The sequence below is a fragment of the Corticium candelabrum genome, chromosome 14 (genome assembly GCF_963422355.1).
Source record: "Corticium candelabrum chromosome 14, ooCorCand1.1, whole genome shotgun sequence".
NCBI lineage: Eukaryota > Metazoa > Porifera > Homoscleromorpha > Homosclerophorida > Plakinidae > Corticium > Corticium candelabrum.
In genome coordinates this window covers 8,012,443-8,029,666 of record NC_085098.1, presented here as the reverse complement: position 1 = coordinate 8,029,666, position 17,224 = coordinate 8,012,443, and the positions used below count along the sequence as shown (strand labels likewise).

Genomic DNA, 17,224 nt, shown 5'->3' with positions numbered 1-17,224 from the left:
TATATCCGGGTATTACTACTAGCAGCGATGTGTGAGGACGTCGCTACGTGTTCTAACGACACTAGAGAAGACGTGAGAAGCTTGTAAACTTTAGAAATTTCAAATTCAAATTGTTTGTGTGTGTGTGTAGAGGCCGTTTGCGTGTGCAATTGCCGAATGTAGTAAAACGTTCAAACGAGCTGATCATCTAAGACGCCACCAAGTCTCTCATTCTCATACCAAAACTTTCCAGTGAGTTGTACATATATATATATATATATATATATATATATATATATATATATATATATATATATATATATATATAGGTTTCAAGAAAGATCAAGAAAGACCAACGCACGCACACACACACACACACACACACACACACACACACACACACACACACACACACACACACATCTGATATAACAATCTCTTAGCTACAACGTATAGCATCTAGTTCAACTGGAGTCCAGGATACTTTGTTTTAGTTCAGTTTACAACTGTCGTGTCGCTGCATTTGAATACTAGTTCTAGAATTGGAATTGACGGGGGAGCAAAGTTCTATAGCGTTTGATTGGTAGTTCTAGCAGTTCTGCCTAGCGAGAAGGAATTGTTGGAACTGTCACGCCCTAAATGCAAAATTCCAGGAGACTGTTGAATTGAAATAGTGAGTACAGATGTTGAGGCCATTGTGGACCTTCTTGTTGGTTCTATTGAACACTTGTGGCAACCATTGGCTTGGCAAGCACAAGAAGAAACGACATTTGGAACTGATTGCAGTGACCTTCTTAGTGAGCAGCTCCAAAAAACCAAAAGCGAAAGCACTGCTGGTGTTCAAACAGACTATGTGCTGTGCACAAGTAGAGTAGAAACGCCACTCTACTTTCTATTGACGCTTGCCATGATGTCGGAGTCTATTGTGCATGCTTAACTTGCTGACAGTTCTAAGCATTTAGACTCGTACCCAGTCCTCCTCCTCGCACGCGGTCCACGTGTTTTGGCACGTGCTTTTTGTTCCACTCGCCAGAACTGGAACTAGTATTCCAGTTCCAGAACTGGAACTAGTATTCGATTCCACCCTTACCCTTAAGTCTCAAGAGATAAGTTGATCTTGTCAGAATGACTCTGACTGGTTTTTTGCAACCATGGTGAAGGACTGGGAAACCAATCGGCATGAAATTCAATTGTGTGACTTTATAAGTTTCTTACTGTTTCTACATAACGTCATTGATCTAGTTAATTAAGTCAGTAGCAGCTAGGACAGACATCTTACTGGAGTATTAGGATGCATCAGATTATAGAAGATTCTTACACTATCAACAGTAATAAGTCTTCTCAATGTGACCTTCTCAAAAGCTATAGGTAGCAGACACATCTAGTTAATTAGGCATCAACATCTGTGGTATTAGATTAGGCAGAAGTAATGCTGCTGGAATCGGCTTTATCTGAAAGTTAATAAACACTGATTGTCTTAGATGTTCGTCAAGCAAGTCAGAAACTTTATTGTGTCTAAGTGTGTCAAATCGTTTGGTTAGCAGAAACATGCGATCAATATGTCAAGATAAAAATATTGCAGACACTGCTGACACACTATGGTATTGTAGTATTTAGTACAGCAAAGCTTTTATTTCATTCCATCTATTTGATCTTCATTGCTGTGATGGATTTCACCCGCACCAACTTGATCACTGGGTATGGATTGGCGTGCAATAAATCAAGTTTCTTTCTTAGAAAGAATCATAATTCTTTAATCCCAAATCACATTTCATGTTGTTCTTGCTTCACTGATTTTTACCAGGGCCGTAGGGCGCCACACAGTCTGTGCAGCCATGGCTGCTCAGGTTTTCAAGAAGTTGACTTTGGTCTGTGTCACAAAAACTGCCACTTCTGGTCTTGCTGTTACGTAATTAAATAAGTAATATATTTTTTCAAAGTATATTACTAGTAAACTGTAATGCACATGCAGAGAAAGTACATTGCCTAGCTACTTTGTCCGCTGCTTTGAAACGATGTAAGAACAAGTTGTAAGATACATGTTAATATCAATGGAGCACTATAAGCCACACCCATGTAACATGAATAGGTTTGAATTTTGCTCCTATGGTGCTGTTTACTATCATGTAATTGTTGACCATAGGTCAAATACTGAGCTCTAAATAGACAGCTCATAAGCCATCCTGGAATGCAACCATGAGTCAATAATTTTTAGAGACGGATTTACATCCAATCAATTGTAGAATAAAAGATGCTAGAAAGTTTCTGGATGACAGCAACAGTGATGGCCATTTGACAACACATCCAAGCTTGTTTACAGTTTGACAACAAGTTGTTGTTGTGTGTATGTGTGTGTGTGTGTGTGTGTGTGTGTGTGTGTGTGTGTGTGTGTCTGTTTGTCTGTCTGTCTGTCTGTCTGTCTGTCTTGCACTTGACATAGAAGATGTGATAGAACACTGTCAACTGTTAAAACCAAACTTTACATGAAATTTGCAATATATAGATAATTGACAAGTTGATATGATCACTCTGCCAAATGCAATATAGATAATTGTAATGATTAAAATCCTGGTGTGTGTGACAGTGTGTGTGTGTGTGTGTGTGTGTGTGTGTGTGTGTGTGTGTGTGTGTGTGTGTGTGTGACAGTCTGTGACAGTGTGTGTGTGTGTGTGTGTGTGTGTGTGTGTGTGTGCGTGTGTGTGTGTGTGTGCGTGTGTGTGTGTGTGTGCGTGTGTGTGTGTGTGTTTGTGTGTGTGCGCACGCGCGTGTGTGTGTGTGTGTGTGTGTGTGTACATCTTAGAAATCTGTGTTAGATGTTTGCTTGATTAGGTGCAGTGTTGATGGCTGTTTGGCATCTTTTACAACTCGAGGTAACGCAAAACGACATGAAAAACTACACGACAAGCCGACTCCATATGAGGTACCAAACACACACAAACAAACAAACAAACAAGCAAACACGTACACACACGCATGCACACACCACACACACACACACACACACACACACACACACACACACACACACACACACACACACACACGGTGGAGTGAGTGGTCGACACGACCAAACCCATTTATGGCTTTGCTTGTGTCTCCAAAGACCAATGCGTGCCGTGCAGGAGCGTCCACAAACATTGCATGTGAAGTTCTCACTCTTAGAGATTGTCTTTCGTTCCTGCCTTTTTGTTGGAGTGTTTCAAACGTTGGTCTTCAAAATGATCTAGAAATTTTTTGTAATAAGATCTCCACAGAGATCTGTCTGACGCATAGCTTTCCCAGTTGGATATATCAATATTACAAGATTTCAAATTGGATTTCAATGTGTCTTTAAAGTGTAATTCTGACCACCTGCTGTTCTAGAACCTTCCTTCAGCTGACCATAAAACACTGCCTTTGGGATTCTATCATCCTTCATTCGAACAAGATGGTCACACCATCGAATTTGAGCTTGTAGTAGTAGAGCCTCAATTCCAGGCATGTTGCTTTCCTTTAGAACCTCGGTATTGGGTCTCTGTCTTGCCATTTTATATTTCCAATTTTGCGAAGACATCGCATGTGAAATTGGTCAAGCTGTTTCATGTGTCTTCTATATAATGTCCAAGTCTCACAACCATAAAGTAAAGTGGTGATCGCAACTGCTTTGTAAACTTTGACCTTAGTGGCTGTGGTTATGCCGTGTTCATTTCAAAGGCGTCTAGTCAGGTTGCCAAAGGCAGCACCAGCTCTACTCAAACGCATTGAAATATCATCATCGACAACAGTGTTTTGAGACAGAGTACTTCTTAAATAAGGAAACTTGTCAACCGATGTCAAAGGAGTGTCATACACTTTTACAACAGGAGGTGTGTAAGAAGACCCAGGTTTTGGTTGGTACAAGACTTCAGACTTCTTGAGACTTACAGTGAGCCCAAACCGTTGTGCAGTGTTTGAAAAACAATCCATGATGATCTGAATATCCTCTATGGTGTGCACGACAAGTTCACAATCATCTGCAAAGAGCAGGTCACGTATAAGAATGTCACTGACTTTAGTTTTTGCATTGAAGCGACGAAGATTAAAAATGTTCCCATTAGAGCGTGTTTGAAGGTAAACACCTTTATCGCAATTCCTGAAGGCAACGTGTAACATGACAGAGAAAAAGATGTTAAATAACAAAGGTGCAAGAACGCATCCTTGTTTAACACCATTTGTGACTGCAAAGGACTTGAAAGAAGCTCCACAGTCAATGACGCTAGCTGACATATTGTCGTGAAATGATCTTATGATATTGACTAGATTGCACAGACAGCCTATTTACCGAGTAGTCTCCATAAGAGATTTCTGTTGACAGAATCAAATGCTTTTGTCAGATCTACAGAAACTATGTAGAGGTCTCTATGATGTTCACGACATTTTTCTTGAAGTTGTCTAGCAGTAAAGATCATGTCGGTAGCTCCCCGACCTGAACGAAAACCACACTGAATCTCTGGCAATATATTGTCAGAGACATGTTTGCTTAATCTATTCAAATTATTCGAGCCATGATTTTCCCGGCAGTAGATAGAAGCGAAATGCCACGATGATTGTCACAAATTGAGCGGTCTCCCTTATGTTTGTATAAATGGATGGTAGCATCTTTGAAGTCTTTGGGAACCGCTTCATGTTGCCAAATAAGACTGTAGAGTTGAGTTAGTTTTTCTACCAACATTCTACCACCACGTTTAAATATTTCAGCTGGAAGGCCATCCAACCCACATGCCTTTCCAGAGGCATTTGCTGAATTGCATCAGAAACCTCATCTACATGGGGAGATGCCGCTAATGATCTTCACATGCCAGCTGTAGAATGTCATCTAAAACTGTATCATCAACAACAGGACGATTTAGTACTAGATTGAAGTGATCAGCTCAACGCTGAAGAATGTCCTCGTGTTTAGTAAGCAGAGTTGAGCCATCATGAGAGAAATAGGTGTTGTACTTCTAGACTGTGGATCAAGAACTGACTTTAAACCAGAGTGAAATTGCTTCATGTCATGTTCGTTGGCTGCTGCTTGTAGATCTTCGGCTTTCTTCATCCACCAGTTTTCTTTCAGTGAACGTAATTTAGCTTGCACACTCTGACGCAAGCTGGTATAAGCTATTTTCTTAGCAGTCAAAGATTTATCCCTGATCCACCCAAGGTGTGCTTCCCTCATGCTGTCAAGGAGAGGCTGAATTGTAGGTTTATTCATGTCAAACCAATTCTGATGTTTGCGTTTGGTATGACCTAAAATGTCAGATGCACATTGAAAGATCTTTGTTTTCAAATTGGTCCAAAAGCAGTCAATGTCAGATGATTCTGTCATACCAGTCAACGAATACTCTATTTGATCTTGAAACAGATATCTAATGTCTTTGACGAACAGTCGTTTAACACACAACTTTTTAGTAAGCATCAAGCATTGCCGATGTTGCTTGGGCTTGATGACAAGAGATGTGATGCACCTCACAAGCCGATGATCTGACCAACTACTAGAATTCCTCATCACTCGAGTTTGTCTGACATCACGTAGATCACGTTGTCGCACAATGACGTAGTGCAGAAGATGCCAATGATGTGAACGTGGATGCATCCATGTTGTTTTATATTTGTTGGATTGTTGAAAGATGGTGTTTGTTATAACTAGATTGTACTGAGCACAAGTACTGAGAAGCAGTGTTTCATTGGAATGTTCCCTTCCTGCACCATGAGGACCAATTACTTTACACCATGATGTATAGTTCCGACCAACGCGAGCATTAAAATCTCCAAGAAGGAAAAGTTTATCTCTTCTTGGCGCTGAGTCAATAGCATTTGTCAATTTTTCATAAAACTCTTCCTTAAAGGCACCTGAAGCTGGTAGAGTTGGTGCATATGCACTAATGAGGGTGGCATATCGCTCATGAGGAAGATTTAGACGTAGTAACATTAGACGAGAATTGATGTCCTTAGGTAGGAACTCAAGTTTACATACAATGCTGGATTTATTGCAAAACCAACACCTGCCTGTTGAAGTTCACTAACGGGGACACCCGATGAAAGAAATTGTAGCCAGCACCAACTTCTTCACAACTTTGTTGACCAGGAAGATGGGTCTCACTCAGTGCTGCAATATCAATATTACACTGTTTTAGTTCTCTGGCGATAACTGCAGATCGACACTCAAGATTGACATTATTTTTGTTATCTCGTAATGTTCTTACATTCCATGTTGCAATCGTCAACTTCAATCGTTCATTTTTTCTTTTCTTTTGACCGCAAAATTGAATGCCCACTGACCGCGGTAAGCCAGCAAGGTTTGCATGGAGTAAGCTTTCTTAGGGATCCTTTTCTCTCCCCTTCTCCTGCTGGAGAGAGCAGTGCTATCCCTGAATAGGGCTGCTCTGATGCTCAAGTAGGACGCGAACTGTGCTGTTACTCCAATTCAACAACAGAACGGCCATCACACCTGAGCCGCCAACGTGCAGGGTTATAGCTAAAGGCTTCCATTGCCATTCTACAACTGCCTCCTTCACGACTTGCCCATTGCCGTTGGACTTGAAGAAAATAATAGATAAAGACACAGACAAAACAAGTCACCATAAAAGAACCTGCACAATAGAATGGATTATAGTGAAATGAGCATGTGCAGAACTGGTTCCACTCTCTCCTCCAGTACGTGCTATATGTTGACAGGTGTAAGACTACAACATGCCAAACAACATGTATGGACGCAGTAAGCTGACCAGAAAACTAAAACCCAAATTAGTAAACTGGTCTTTAGAGCCAAAGTGACCACAGTTGCTTACAGATGCTGTACTGAATTGCTATGAAGCAAATCAGACTTTAGAGCAACAGCCTATTTATGGCGGCTGCACTCGCCATGCCCAGTGTCATCATAGAGAATCTGTGACATTTTATAGATATAACACTGCCACCTGTTATCCCATCACTCTCTGATAACACTGCCACCAGATTGTCTGCGACTGCTTATTCGTCAGGCAAGGCCTGCTTATTTCACAGCTAACCCTTATATCTAAGGGTTGTTCCACAATCCGCAATCTGTGGACATGCTCAGTAGCAGATGGTGCTGTTCCTGGGAATATACCCCATACTCCGACACACACACACACACACACACACACACACACACACACACACACACACACACACACACACACACACACACACACACACACACACACACAATCTATGCCAAGGACATTCTGACAACTGTAGTCTTCACTGTAAAATGCGTTTTCCTAGTGTCAATACCCCGGTTGTAATGAAAAGTTCAGAAAGCACTCTCGGCTACAAGTCCATGCATTGGAACATCCAAATGTTACCCTCAAACCATACAAGTATGTGTAGCATAAAACATCAAGTTTACGATAATATTTGTATTTTTCTTTATTGTTCTCTGATTCTCATACTGTATCAGGATATTCCTTTCTTTCTCATCATATCTATTAATTGGATTAAAGGATTAAATACAAGTAGCTAATATATCTTTGTAGATTTGCACAAAATTGTACAGATTTGTGTTTAACAAATAAGTGGGTCTTTGACTAAAGTCATGTCCACACTAGACTAGCAATCCGATCGAGATAAGAAGTGATATATCTCTGCCTCCTTTTTCGGTATCACGTGACTGATGACCAATGTGTACATGTGGGTTCTTTGCTTGTGTACAGCGACGTTAGGTGAGCAAGAACAGAGATGAGTGAGGAGGGTTAGATGCCCACTTTCTAATTGAATTCAATCGATTGCAATCCGATGTGGATTAGATAACCTCCTGATGTGGATTGGATTTATTGCAATCAAGTTGCCAGTGTGGACAGGGCTTAAGAGTATACTGCAATAAGACTGGCATGTCATTAGTTCATTAGTCTTTTTTGTGGTTACCAAACTTATTAACTAATGTCGCTTGCAGTTGAGATGATGGAGTACTGGAAGACATTAGTGTCATTCTAATACCCAATATGTAGCTACAGTTGTCCAGTAGTACTGTAGTTGAAATGTTTTAGCACAAATGATGTTTTAGTTGAGACTGTGTGTAGTGTACCACTTGATCTACGTTGTTGTACAAATTGCTGCTTGCCTGTCTTATCTGTTAGTAATTTGTTTGTTTTGTTAGATGCACATTTGGTGAGTGTGATAAATCGTTTCTGTTGCCAAGTCAACTTAGGAAGCATGCAAAAAAGCATGGCAAAGGTATTTGCACACTCGCACATGCAAGCACACACAGTGTTACACACAGGGACACACACACACACACACACACACACACACACACACACACACACACACACACACACACACACACACACACACACACACACACACACACACACACACACACAACACACTAAAATTTTAGTGAAAGCTATATCAACTCATTATTGTTTAGTCTATACATGCTGTTATGCGGGATGCAACGAATCATTTACCAAATGGAGTGAATTGCGTAAACACAGCAAAAGTCATCCCAAAGGTTGCCGCTGAGCAGTTGAGTGTAGTTACTGATCAACGTAGTATTGTGTTGTAGAGTACAGATGTTCTACGTGTGATCGACTGTTCAGAAACAAAAGCAGTGTAAGTTGTATTGTGGGGTGACGTGCATTGGTGTTAGTGTATTACGCAATATGTCTAGTTACGTCATCATCGTGTAACTCACAGTTCAACGCGAGAAGCATTTTGTTGCACACATGATGGCTGCTCAAGGACATTCTCTCGAGTTAGTGACATGTTGCTAGTACATGTTTTATATCATCTGATGGTGTATCTGTGTATGAAAAATGGGTGACGTGAGTAATTGAGTACACAGAGAAATGGCACACGTACACACACACACACACACACACACACACACACACACACACACACACACACACACACACACACACGCGCGCACACACACACACACACACACACACACACACACACACACACACACACACACACACACCACCGACATTGCTAGACTTTGGACTTTACCTACTTGGCAGTGATATACTGTAGTTCAATGATTGAATTAAGTTAAGTGTCTGTAGTAATAGACAGACAGCGAGACAGAAACTCAAGTAGACAAGCAACAGACTGAACTAAACATGGCCAAGAAACAACAGACAAAATAGAAAATTGACAACGGGGCAAGATACCGACAAACAACTACACGTTTCCATTTGGTTGCTGTCACATTGTGTGACTTTTCCTTGCAAGAAAATGTATATCAGCCTGCTCAAGCATTTATACACGTTATAAAGGGAGTTCCTGCAGTTCTCAGAAGGAAGTGGTTGTAATGCTTAATTGCAGTAATTTTATCAAAAGCACAATCTGGTGAACAGTGATGCATGACGAGTATTAGCAGACAGAAATGCTATTCTTATTTAGAACATGCAGTTTCCTGTCAAGTTCTTTCTGTATTCTTTCTTGTCATAGACTTGAAGCCTCAGGCTGTACACAAAACATTATGTTGTGGTTCTAGCTGTTGTGCATAATTCGTTGCGTAGAATTCGTTGTTTACAGTTGAATACTAAAACTGCTCTCCAGCTGAGTTTTGTGATGACTGGCTTTGTGTGAACGCTGTGAGCAATGTGTTGCAAGTACATCCTAGCAAGATTGCCTTCTAGTGACTGGTCAACTACAAAGTTACAGAAACGACAACTAATTTTATGGTCAAATTGTTGGCAAAATCTAAGATTTAGGTGCTGGAAGTATTTGGGATTTACCATGAATAAAGTTTTAGAAATACTGATGGTGTATCAAGTTGGACATATTTGTCCATTAGCCCAATGGACTAATGGTTGATGCTAGAAAGAGGAGTTCAACCCACTTTCCTCTCAACTTGGGCGATAGAAACGACTCTCAAATTGCAAAATTTACTTTCAAAGTAATAGAAACGTAGAACCTTCTTGTTCAGTCTTAGTTTGAAAGAAATGAAGATTAGAAGTAACCAACAAACACATTTTATATTTTGTTAACTTTTGTAAGAAGTCTATTACAATCGGTTGTTTCAGATGTCTCTTTGAGATCAACTCATAGGCAAATGAAAGCAACTGCTAGGTCTAGGATACAATTTCTTATCACGTAGGGTTTGTTGCAGTATAGAGCAGTAGAGCTACTTACTACATGTACAAGATGTATTATTCCTCATTTTAATGTGGGTAATACAAACAATATTATAGTAAGTAGCTCTACTGCTCTGCTGGATGGGCAGAAGACACAGCTACTCAAACACACCGTTAGTGCATGTTGATAGTTGCATTTCATTTCAAGTTTTTGATGTGACACAATCACTTACCTGCATGATTGCAAGGGTGTTGCTAGAGTGGTCCCTGCTTGCTTGCTTTCAAGGCAAAACCTGTTAACAATAATAACACATTTATGTTAATTTTTACGCCAGAGATAGTGCATGATTATCATCTGATTTTCAATGCTCTACATGTCAACAGAGAAACTGCAACTTAGGAAGAACTTGTTGATTCTATTCAAATAATGAATGAAGTTTCTGTGTAGCAATCAAATTTGAAAGTTCATATCCAGTCATTCCACGAAGGCGCCAAGCCTTTCATCTGTCACCACAGTGACTGTAATCGATCATTTCCTTACAAAGTCAGCTGCTGAACGTGTTAGTATTGAAGAAAGGATTGAATTTGTTTGTGTGTTAGAAATCTCTTGATCATCATATACAGAGAATTCACACAGAACACAATTCAATCAGTCAGGTGAGCTTTGGTTATAAACAAGAGTCTAGACTGTAGCTGTCAATATATGTACACGAAGCTTGAATTCCTTTTCATTTCTGAAAAAGAATCAAATGGTTTACTATCACACAACAGTTAACAATTATAGTAAGCAGTCTCTTCTCTCCAATATCTGTTTCTGTCTCTTTCTGTAAGATTGGCTTCTGGAGCACCTTGTAGATGAACATACTTTCATCTCTGGGCTTCTCTTCTAATCAGCTGTTCAGTTTTATAACAATCTTGTGTCTGTCACCATTTGTGTTGACGTTGGAACTCAAGGAATGATGAAAATTTGTGCTGCGCTCTGGTAGTCTCAAGCATCGAGTCTTTGGTGTTGTCTGTGTGCACGTTGGCAACGCATTGCTCGTGCAACTATGTCACAGACGTCGGACATTTCGGGAAACTAGTCTGCCTGTCTGTCTGTTTTACCATCTTGCTTTCCTCTCTAATTTCGTTACGTTGGTGCCCCGGTGGCAGCGGATACCATAAAACTGAAGAGCGTGCATATTTGTGTATGATACATAACCTGCTGTAAACAGATATACAGGCAGATAGCGAGGGCGGCGTGTTGGATTAGTTACTGACGTCGCTTGTTCTAATTTCTATCTGCAGAAAACGGCTCGTAAACGGCCTGCTCAATCATTGTCTTCTAAACTAAGTGGATACGTTGCCAAGCGGCTTCATTGCAGTGGTGAAGTTGAAGTACAAGACTGACAGTGAACATCGATCAGGATCGTCCTCACTTGTTAGCAGGAGCAAGAAAGAGTAAGGTACGGTGATGGAATAAAACAAATGAAGTTGCGTTAAAGGAATAAAAGAGTGTTTCAAAAATATATTACACCAATAGAATAGCTCTAGCTATATATGACACTTTCTGACACAATAATCATTGATTCTTAGTTCTTTGGTGCTTCATTGGAGTTCGCAACGTGATTAGAATCTGTCCTTTGTTTGTGAGAAACACTTGCTTTTAGTCTAAATATGAGGGCTCTTCCTCCTTGAGCATTCAACTTTATGTTTTCGTCTACTAATCCTTTCCCTTCAATTCTTTCTGTTATTTTTTCCATGACGCTCATTCTTTCTTCACTAGCAGCACGGTTATTGTGGATTCTTTTAGTTGTGTAAATCGTCACTAAAACAGAACGCTTCTCTTCCAGAAACCTCACAATCTGCTTTAGTTTGACTGCCAGGTCATGATCGCTAATTTTTGATGACATTTTTAGTTCCTTTGTTTCTGAACCTGCATGGTTCTTACGCTCACTTTTCTTTGCTTTTTTGTCTCGTTCCCAAATCTTTGCCTTAGACATTAATCGACAGACAGGCAATGTGTTGTCTCTTGTTGTCATCTGTACCACATGCAATGCCCGCGAATGAGCGAGATTGAGCGCATCCTCCCTCTTCATTTCTCCGACCGTTTTACCTTCCTCATCGATTAGTACGACTCTGGCTGCTCGAATTTTCTCATCACGCAGAAGACTAGTGGATGCGTTGGTTGCCAGTGGGCGTTGCCGTTGACGAGCAGCATCTGCCAGCACGTTTCTCCACGTAAATAATCGTGTCCGACAACTGGAGTATTTCTTAGTTACGTATAGTCGTTCAACGTGTTGTGCTGTAGTGCAGCGTACGAATTGAGACTGAAGTAAGTTGATGACACTTAGATGTCCCCATAGGGGCCTCTTACAAAAAAGCATGATTTTCCTTCACGTTGCAATGAATGCGGATACGGATTGTTTCTCAATACTTCCGTCTATTCATCAAGCGATCTCACCGTGAGACTCCTAGCCATTCGTCAAATCGAAAGCAAATGCGCATGCGTTTTGTTCACGCCCGCCTTTAGATTCCACGCGGTGTGACACGTGGGTTTGTTTCATCTTACTTTCTAGGGCATCGAAGACTAATAGTTGTGCGTGGGTTTTCGTAAACGTGTTTTGTTTTGCGAATCAAGTAGATTTGTCGTCTTATGACTTTGAGGTGACGCTCATCTGGTAGAAAGCTGTTTTACATGCCAACTTCCGCTAGGTCAGACAGTTGGCACGTGCGGTGACATGCACATTTGCTAAGGCGAGTCGCCGTACTGCTTGATATTCTGTGGTTTTCGACCACGTAGGAAGTGCAACTTCTAGGTCACTAGCCTTGCAGTATTCAGCTTTCTATAATTGATGGGCGAACGGTGGCTTTGAGTGAGGCACTTTGTGAGCTTCTGACTTGGATGGCCCTCGTTACTAATTACCCACAAATCCCACTGTCCGGCCGTTAGCCAATGCTAGCTTTATTGAATTAAGGTAGTGTCGGTTGCCGAAGAGAGGTGGCTCTAATCCGCTCAGTCTTGCGCTTGTGGAGCTGCTAATATGCGGCCTACAATTTGATTAGAAAGCGATGGTTCGCTGACGAGCCGACGGGGGATGCACGAGGCAATACGCTGCAGTCGCTGAAGCACAAAAATTCTGTTCGGCGGTAGGCTCGTCAGTGGTCGTCCCAAAGCGACAGGAACGCGTCTTTCCGGACATCTTGTCTGTAACCCGTACGGTGTCTGATAAAAATAGCAAGGAAGTGGGTACTTGTGTCATTCTGACTAGTCAATTGCATGGACTCACTTGTTTCAGTGTCTCTTCCTCAAATCGAGCTCGGACGGCCATCGATGAACACAGCTGTACACAATCCCGGCCTGCAGTTTAGCAGCAACCTACTAGCAGAGAAACACTCAATTACCAGAGCTCCTACATCAATACACAGCACACCTTCTGTCGGCCAGCTGCCATACGACGGTTACCATTTCAACGGCTACTACGAGTTTGCCACACCGACACCTGCTGCCGAAATGATGGATCCTCTACAGTCGATGATGCATCCTCACTCTCCGCAGTTTCAAAGCCGCATGTCGTCGATGGCATTTCGTCGGAATCATGGTGAGTTACTGACGGACCGTTGCAAGAAGCTTTGTAAACGGAAAATGTGTTTATAGCACTTTAGATTTGCGAGAGAGATGTACAGTTACCTACAAATGTATGCTAAATGTGTGCAATTAGATTGCTAGTACAACCCTACGCTCTTTTCTTCAAGTATGCCTCGTGCTTGCTATAGAAAGGAGCGGTAAACGTTATGCTTTCGGCACTGAAGGCGCCATTTCCTGTCTAGCAGCATGCATTTTTGGTTGCATGGTTATTGTTTTGATGCGGAGTTACTTTTTCTTTCTCTTGTCTCTCTTTCTTGTCTTACATTGTCTTTCTCTCAATTTCATCTCCAGAACAACCTCCACCCATGATGTCTAGCCCGGCACCCGGTCATATCTCTATGGGAATCCACCACCCTTTCCCGGTCAGCGGCGCTTTGAGTCACACTCCCAACCGCCATCTCAATCAGCCGTCTCACTACCCTCAGGACCCAAGTGTTATGCCGACCGGCAAGAAGAAACAACGCCGCTACAGAACGACGTTTACGAGCATGCAACTGGAAGAGTTGGAGAGAGCCTTCCAGAAGACTCACTATCCGGACGTTTTTATGAGAGAAGAGCTCGCACTTCGAATCAACTTGACAGAAGCGAGAGTGCAGGTGAGAAAGTGTTTACCAGCGCATGACATGATCTGTGAGGAACATGTTGATTGCACTTTAAACGTGGCGATCACCGATTACCCGTTAAGTATAACTAGGAGTAAAATTAGCTACAACTTTCCAGCTACCCGAGTCGAGCAGTGACGGAAAGCTGGTCATTTTTAACATGATCCTTTGTGCTTATTAGAATAGAGAGGTCTAGTCCGGTGATTACGGATGGACGGCTTCTCTAGATTCTCAGTGATTGCGTCTCCTGCCTGGCTATTTTCAGTCTGTCTTCTGCTTATGCATACTTACTGCACACACAACGTGTACTGTGCATGTGTAATTCTGGTAAATGCTAATGCATCTATGGCACGTAGGTTTGGTTTCAAAACCGACGTGCAAAATGGAGGAAGAAAGAGAAGGCAATTCAAGAGGCAGCAAGACAGACAAATCAGTCAACACAACAAGAAGGGCAGGATCAGCAGCAGCAGGATAATGCATCATCGACGAAGAGTTCGTCTAGACCAACTTCTCCTGTGATCGCTCCACAACACACTTCACCTACTTCAGTACCGCCGCCAGCTGCTCGGTCTACAGCGTCTGGTGTGCCTCAGTCGCCACAGCCAGCCATAGCGAGCCCTTCTCCTCCTGTCTCTGTACCCATTCCCAGTACATGGTCTACCATTACTTCTTACAACAGTCCTATACCATCCAACCCGTCGAGCATCATCCAAGGACCATCTTCTCCCGTTATGAGTCACCACCAGACGACGTATCCCCCCAAGATGCTTTTGCCAGGGATGATGATGCAGCAACAGATGTCTCCACCTCTCAACCATCCTGCACAACTTCGACCTCTCATTCCAGGACAAATGTATGAGTCTCAGGCTGGTATCATTGCATCACACAATCCTCCCATCTACGGTAATCCACTAAGTGACTCTACCCTAGCTACCCTGCGTTCGAACGCTTGTGAACAGGCAGCTGCGAGAAGTCTGATGCCACACTACAAGTAGTTGATCAACTATATGACAAGTCTGAAATATGAGCATCACCAGACGCTTGGTTATTATTTTCTTGCTCTAAAGACTCGTTACCATGTGACTATAATGAACGAGGCACGTAATTCAAGTTTTAAATTTTAATTTACAAATTAATTTCTGCACTTCTCTTAGTAACGCAATGATCATTAGCGTAGGGAACCGTTATATGGACATTCACAGAAATTCCGCTTTATCAGAGAAGTTACTTATGAATGTGAAAAGAATATATGTACAAATGAAAACAATAGAGAGCGTTAAACATAGTCTATTGTAATAATACTACATGTACATCTTGTAGTGTACTATTCAATTATCTCAAGAGAGCAAGCACTACCAGATGAAGCCTCGAGCTAAGTCACTCCTATTGCCTGCCCATTTTGATTTGATCGCTTGCTTAGAGAAAAGAGTAAACTCAATATATCACTCGTACCCACTTCGTTCGGTCAAGCTAATGGATAGCGATCAATTGAAGGTTGTTCTGATTGTTCTGCTTATTGGGAAATTGACCTCCATAAACTGCAGCCATCATCGAGCATAACAACACATTAGTGGCGGTGCCATCTCCAATTTCTTGCCTCTCTTGCTTATTACTTCGCGGTTATCCACCTTATAGGCTTGTCCACAACAAGTCTTCTCAACATATTCCATCGACGTGACTCATTCTACCTTTGAACGTCAGAAACAAGCGACATCATCGTACCCGGAAGTAATATGAAAGATTTCGTACGCCTACTGTGCTCGTGACTGACTCACCACAGCTTCGACCGCAAACGTGACACCGAACACAACACGAATTCTTCCCTACGTCAGTAGAGGAGGATTTGAGGGTGCGTACGTGTACGCAAAAAATTGTTTCGAGGAAACAGCTGACCTGCTACATACATAGAGAACATGAAGCCTCATCAACTGGACTACATGTCTATGCCTATCCCATGATGCCCATGCCATGATTAATTAATTAATAATTCTAAAATAGACTACGAAGCAGTTAGTGCTCGAGCAGCTATCTAGACATCTATTTAGCTGAAATGTTGATCATATACTCTAATAGCGTGTAGATCATGGACACACAATGAATTGAAAACTCTTGCAAAATAAATGGCTATTGACCAGCAAGCTAAAACTACTACATAGTAGAGTCTTTCAGATTTTTATAGGTTGTTGGAACTCACATAATATATCAAATAAAAAAGGATATACAATAACAATAATAATAATATTAATAATAACAATAACAACGAGTAATAAAAGTAAGTTTTATTATTTATTTGGTCACGTGTTACACAGGAGACGGAGTAAGTTGTCCAGTCGGTCGGTCGTACGTCACGTGACCGGCCTGCGTTGCAGTACCCCTAACGTTTCAGGTAATAATTAATTACGAAAATAACAAAAATAATACAATGATGTCTACCTAGCCTCGATACGAAAATATGAGCTCGAGGAAAGCGTGCGCTGTGCATGAGACTCAGACTTGGCGGCAAGTGATATCAGTTCCAACACCTTTGATCCACACGATACATGGTGTCAGGAGTGGGATAACAAAACAGCGTTTACACGTAGGAGAATAACAAGAAGGAAAGCAGCAACAAAAACTACAACTGTAATCTAATTACTAATCGAAGTGTACTGCTTGGTTAATTTATAACAATAACTGTCATGTTAGAAACCAAAGCAATAAACTAATACCCTCAACCGCTGGAATGATGCATTACAATTAGCAGCAAGTGCCACCTGATACTGGTATTCTAGCCAACGTTTAGCTGCATGCCTCCACAGCCAGACACACACACACACACACACACACACACACACACACACACGCACGCACACACACACACGCACACACACACACACACACACACACACACGCACACACACACACACACACACACACACACACACACAGTAACCACGCCCTTGCTTTAACGGTCATGTGATTAACTT

At 41.7% G+C, this 17,224-nt stretch overlaps 3 protein-coding genes and 1 long non-coding RNA gene across 6 annotated transcripts; 2 read left to right on the top strand and 2 right to left on the bottom strand.

Annotated features, from left to right (window-relative positions):
* LOC134189332 (transcription factor IIIA-like) lies at window positions 1-11,449 on the top strand. Its single transcript, XM_062657564.1, has 11 exons — window positions 1-72; window positions 131-231; window positions 2,809-2,899; window positions 7,225-7,319; window positions 8,096-8,172; window positions 8,369-8,452; window positions 8,507-8,553; window positions 8,612-8,695; window positions 10,477-10,572; window positions 10,629-10,685; window positions 11,316-11,449. The coding sequence occupies exons 1-11, from the start codon at window positions 28-30 to the stop codon at window positions 11,415-11,417; spliced, it is 879 nt and encodes a 292-aa protein (XP_062513548.1). The 5' UTR covers window positions 1-27; the 3' UTR covers window positions 11,418-11,449.
* On the bottom strand, window positions 8,448-10,428 carry LOC134189335 (uncharacterized). The gene is made up of 3 exons (XR_009971487.1): window positions 10,262-10,428; window positions 8,636-8,743; window positions 8,448-8,532 (listed from the first exon to the last, which is right to left on the bottom strand). It is a non-coding gene; the product is annotated as an uncharacterized LOC134189335 (long non-coding RNA).
* LOC134189331 (homeobox protein SMOX-3-like) lies at window positions 11,377-15,543 on the top strand. Of its 3 annotated transcripts, none has more exons than XM_062657563.1 (4): window positions 11,377-11,473; window positions 13,307-13,609; window positions 13,948-14,252; window positions 14,615-15,543. In XM_062657563.1, the coding sequence occupies exons 2-4, from the start codon at window positions 13,342-13,344 to the stop codon at window positions 15,251-15,253; spliced, it is 1,212 nt and encodes a 403-aa protein (XP_062513547.1). In that variant the 5' UTR covers window positions 11,377-11,473; window positions 13,307-13,341; the 3' UTR covers window positions 15,254-15,543. The 3 variants fall into 3 exon arrangements, with proteins under 3 accessions (XP_062513547.1, XP_062513546.1, XP_062513545.1); XM_062657562.1 differs by lacking the exon at window positions 11,377-11,473 and adding an exon at window positions 13,116-13,253; XM_062657561.1 differs by lacking the exon at window positions 11,377-11,473 and having other exon boundaries at window positions 13,117-13,609.
* On the bottom strand, window positions 11,502-13,057 carry LOC134189334 (translation initiation factor IF-3-like). The gene has a single exon (XM_062657565.1). It carries the CDS (start codon window positions 12,392-12,394, stop codon window positions 11,600-11,602), a length of 795 nt encoding a protein of 264 aa, XP_062513549.1. The 5' UTR covers window positions 12,395-13,057; the 3' UTR covers window positions 11,502-11,599.
* Window positions 15,544-17,224: the final 1,681 nt, after the last annotated feature.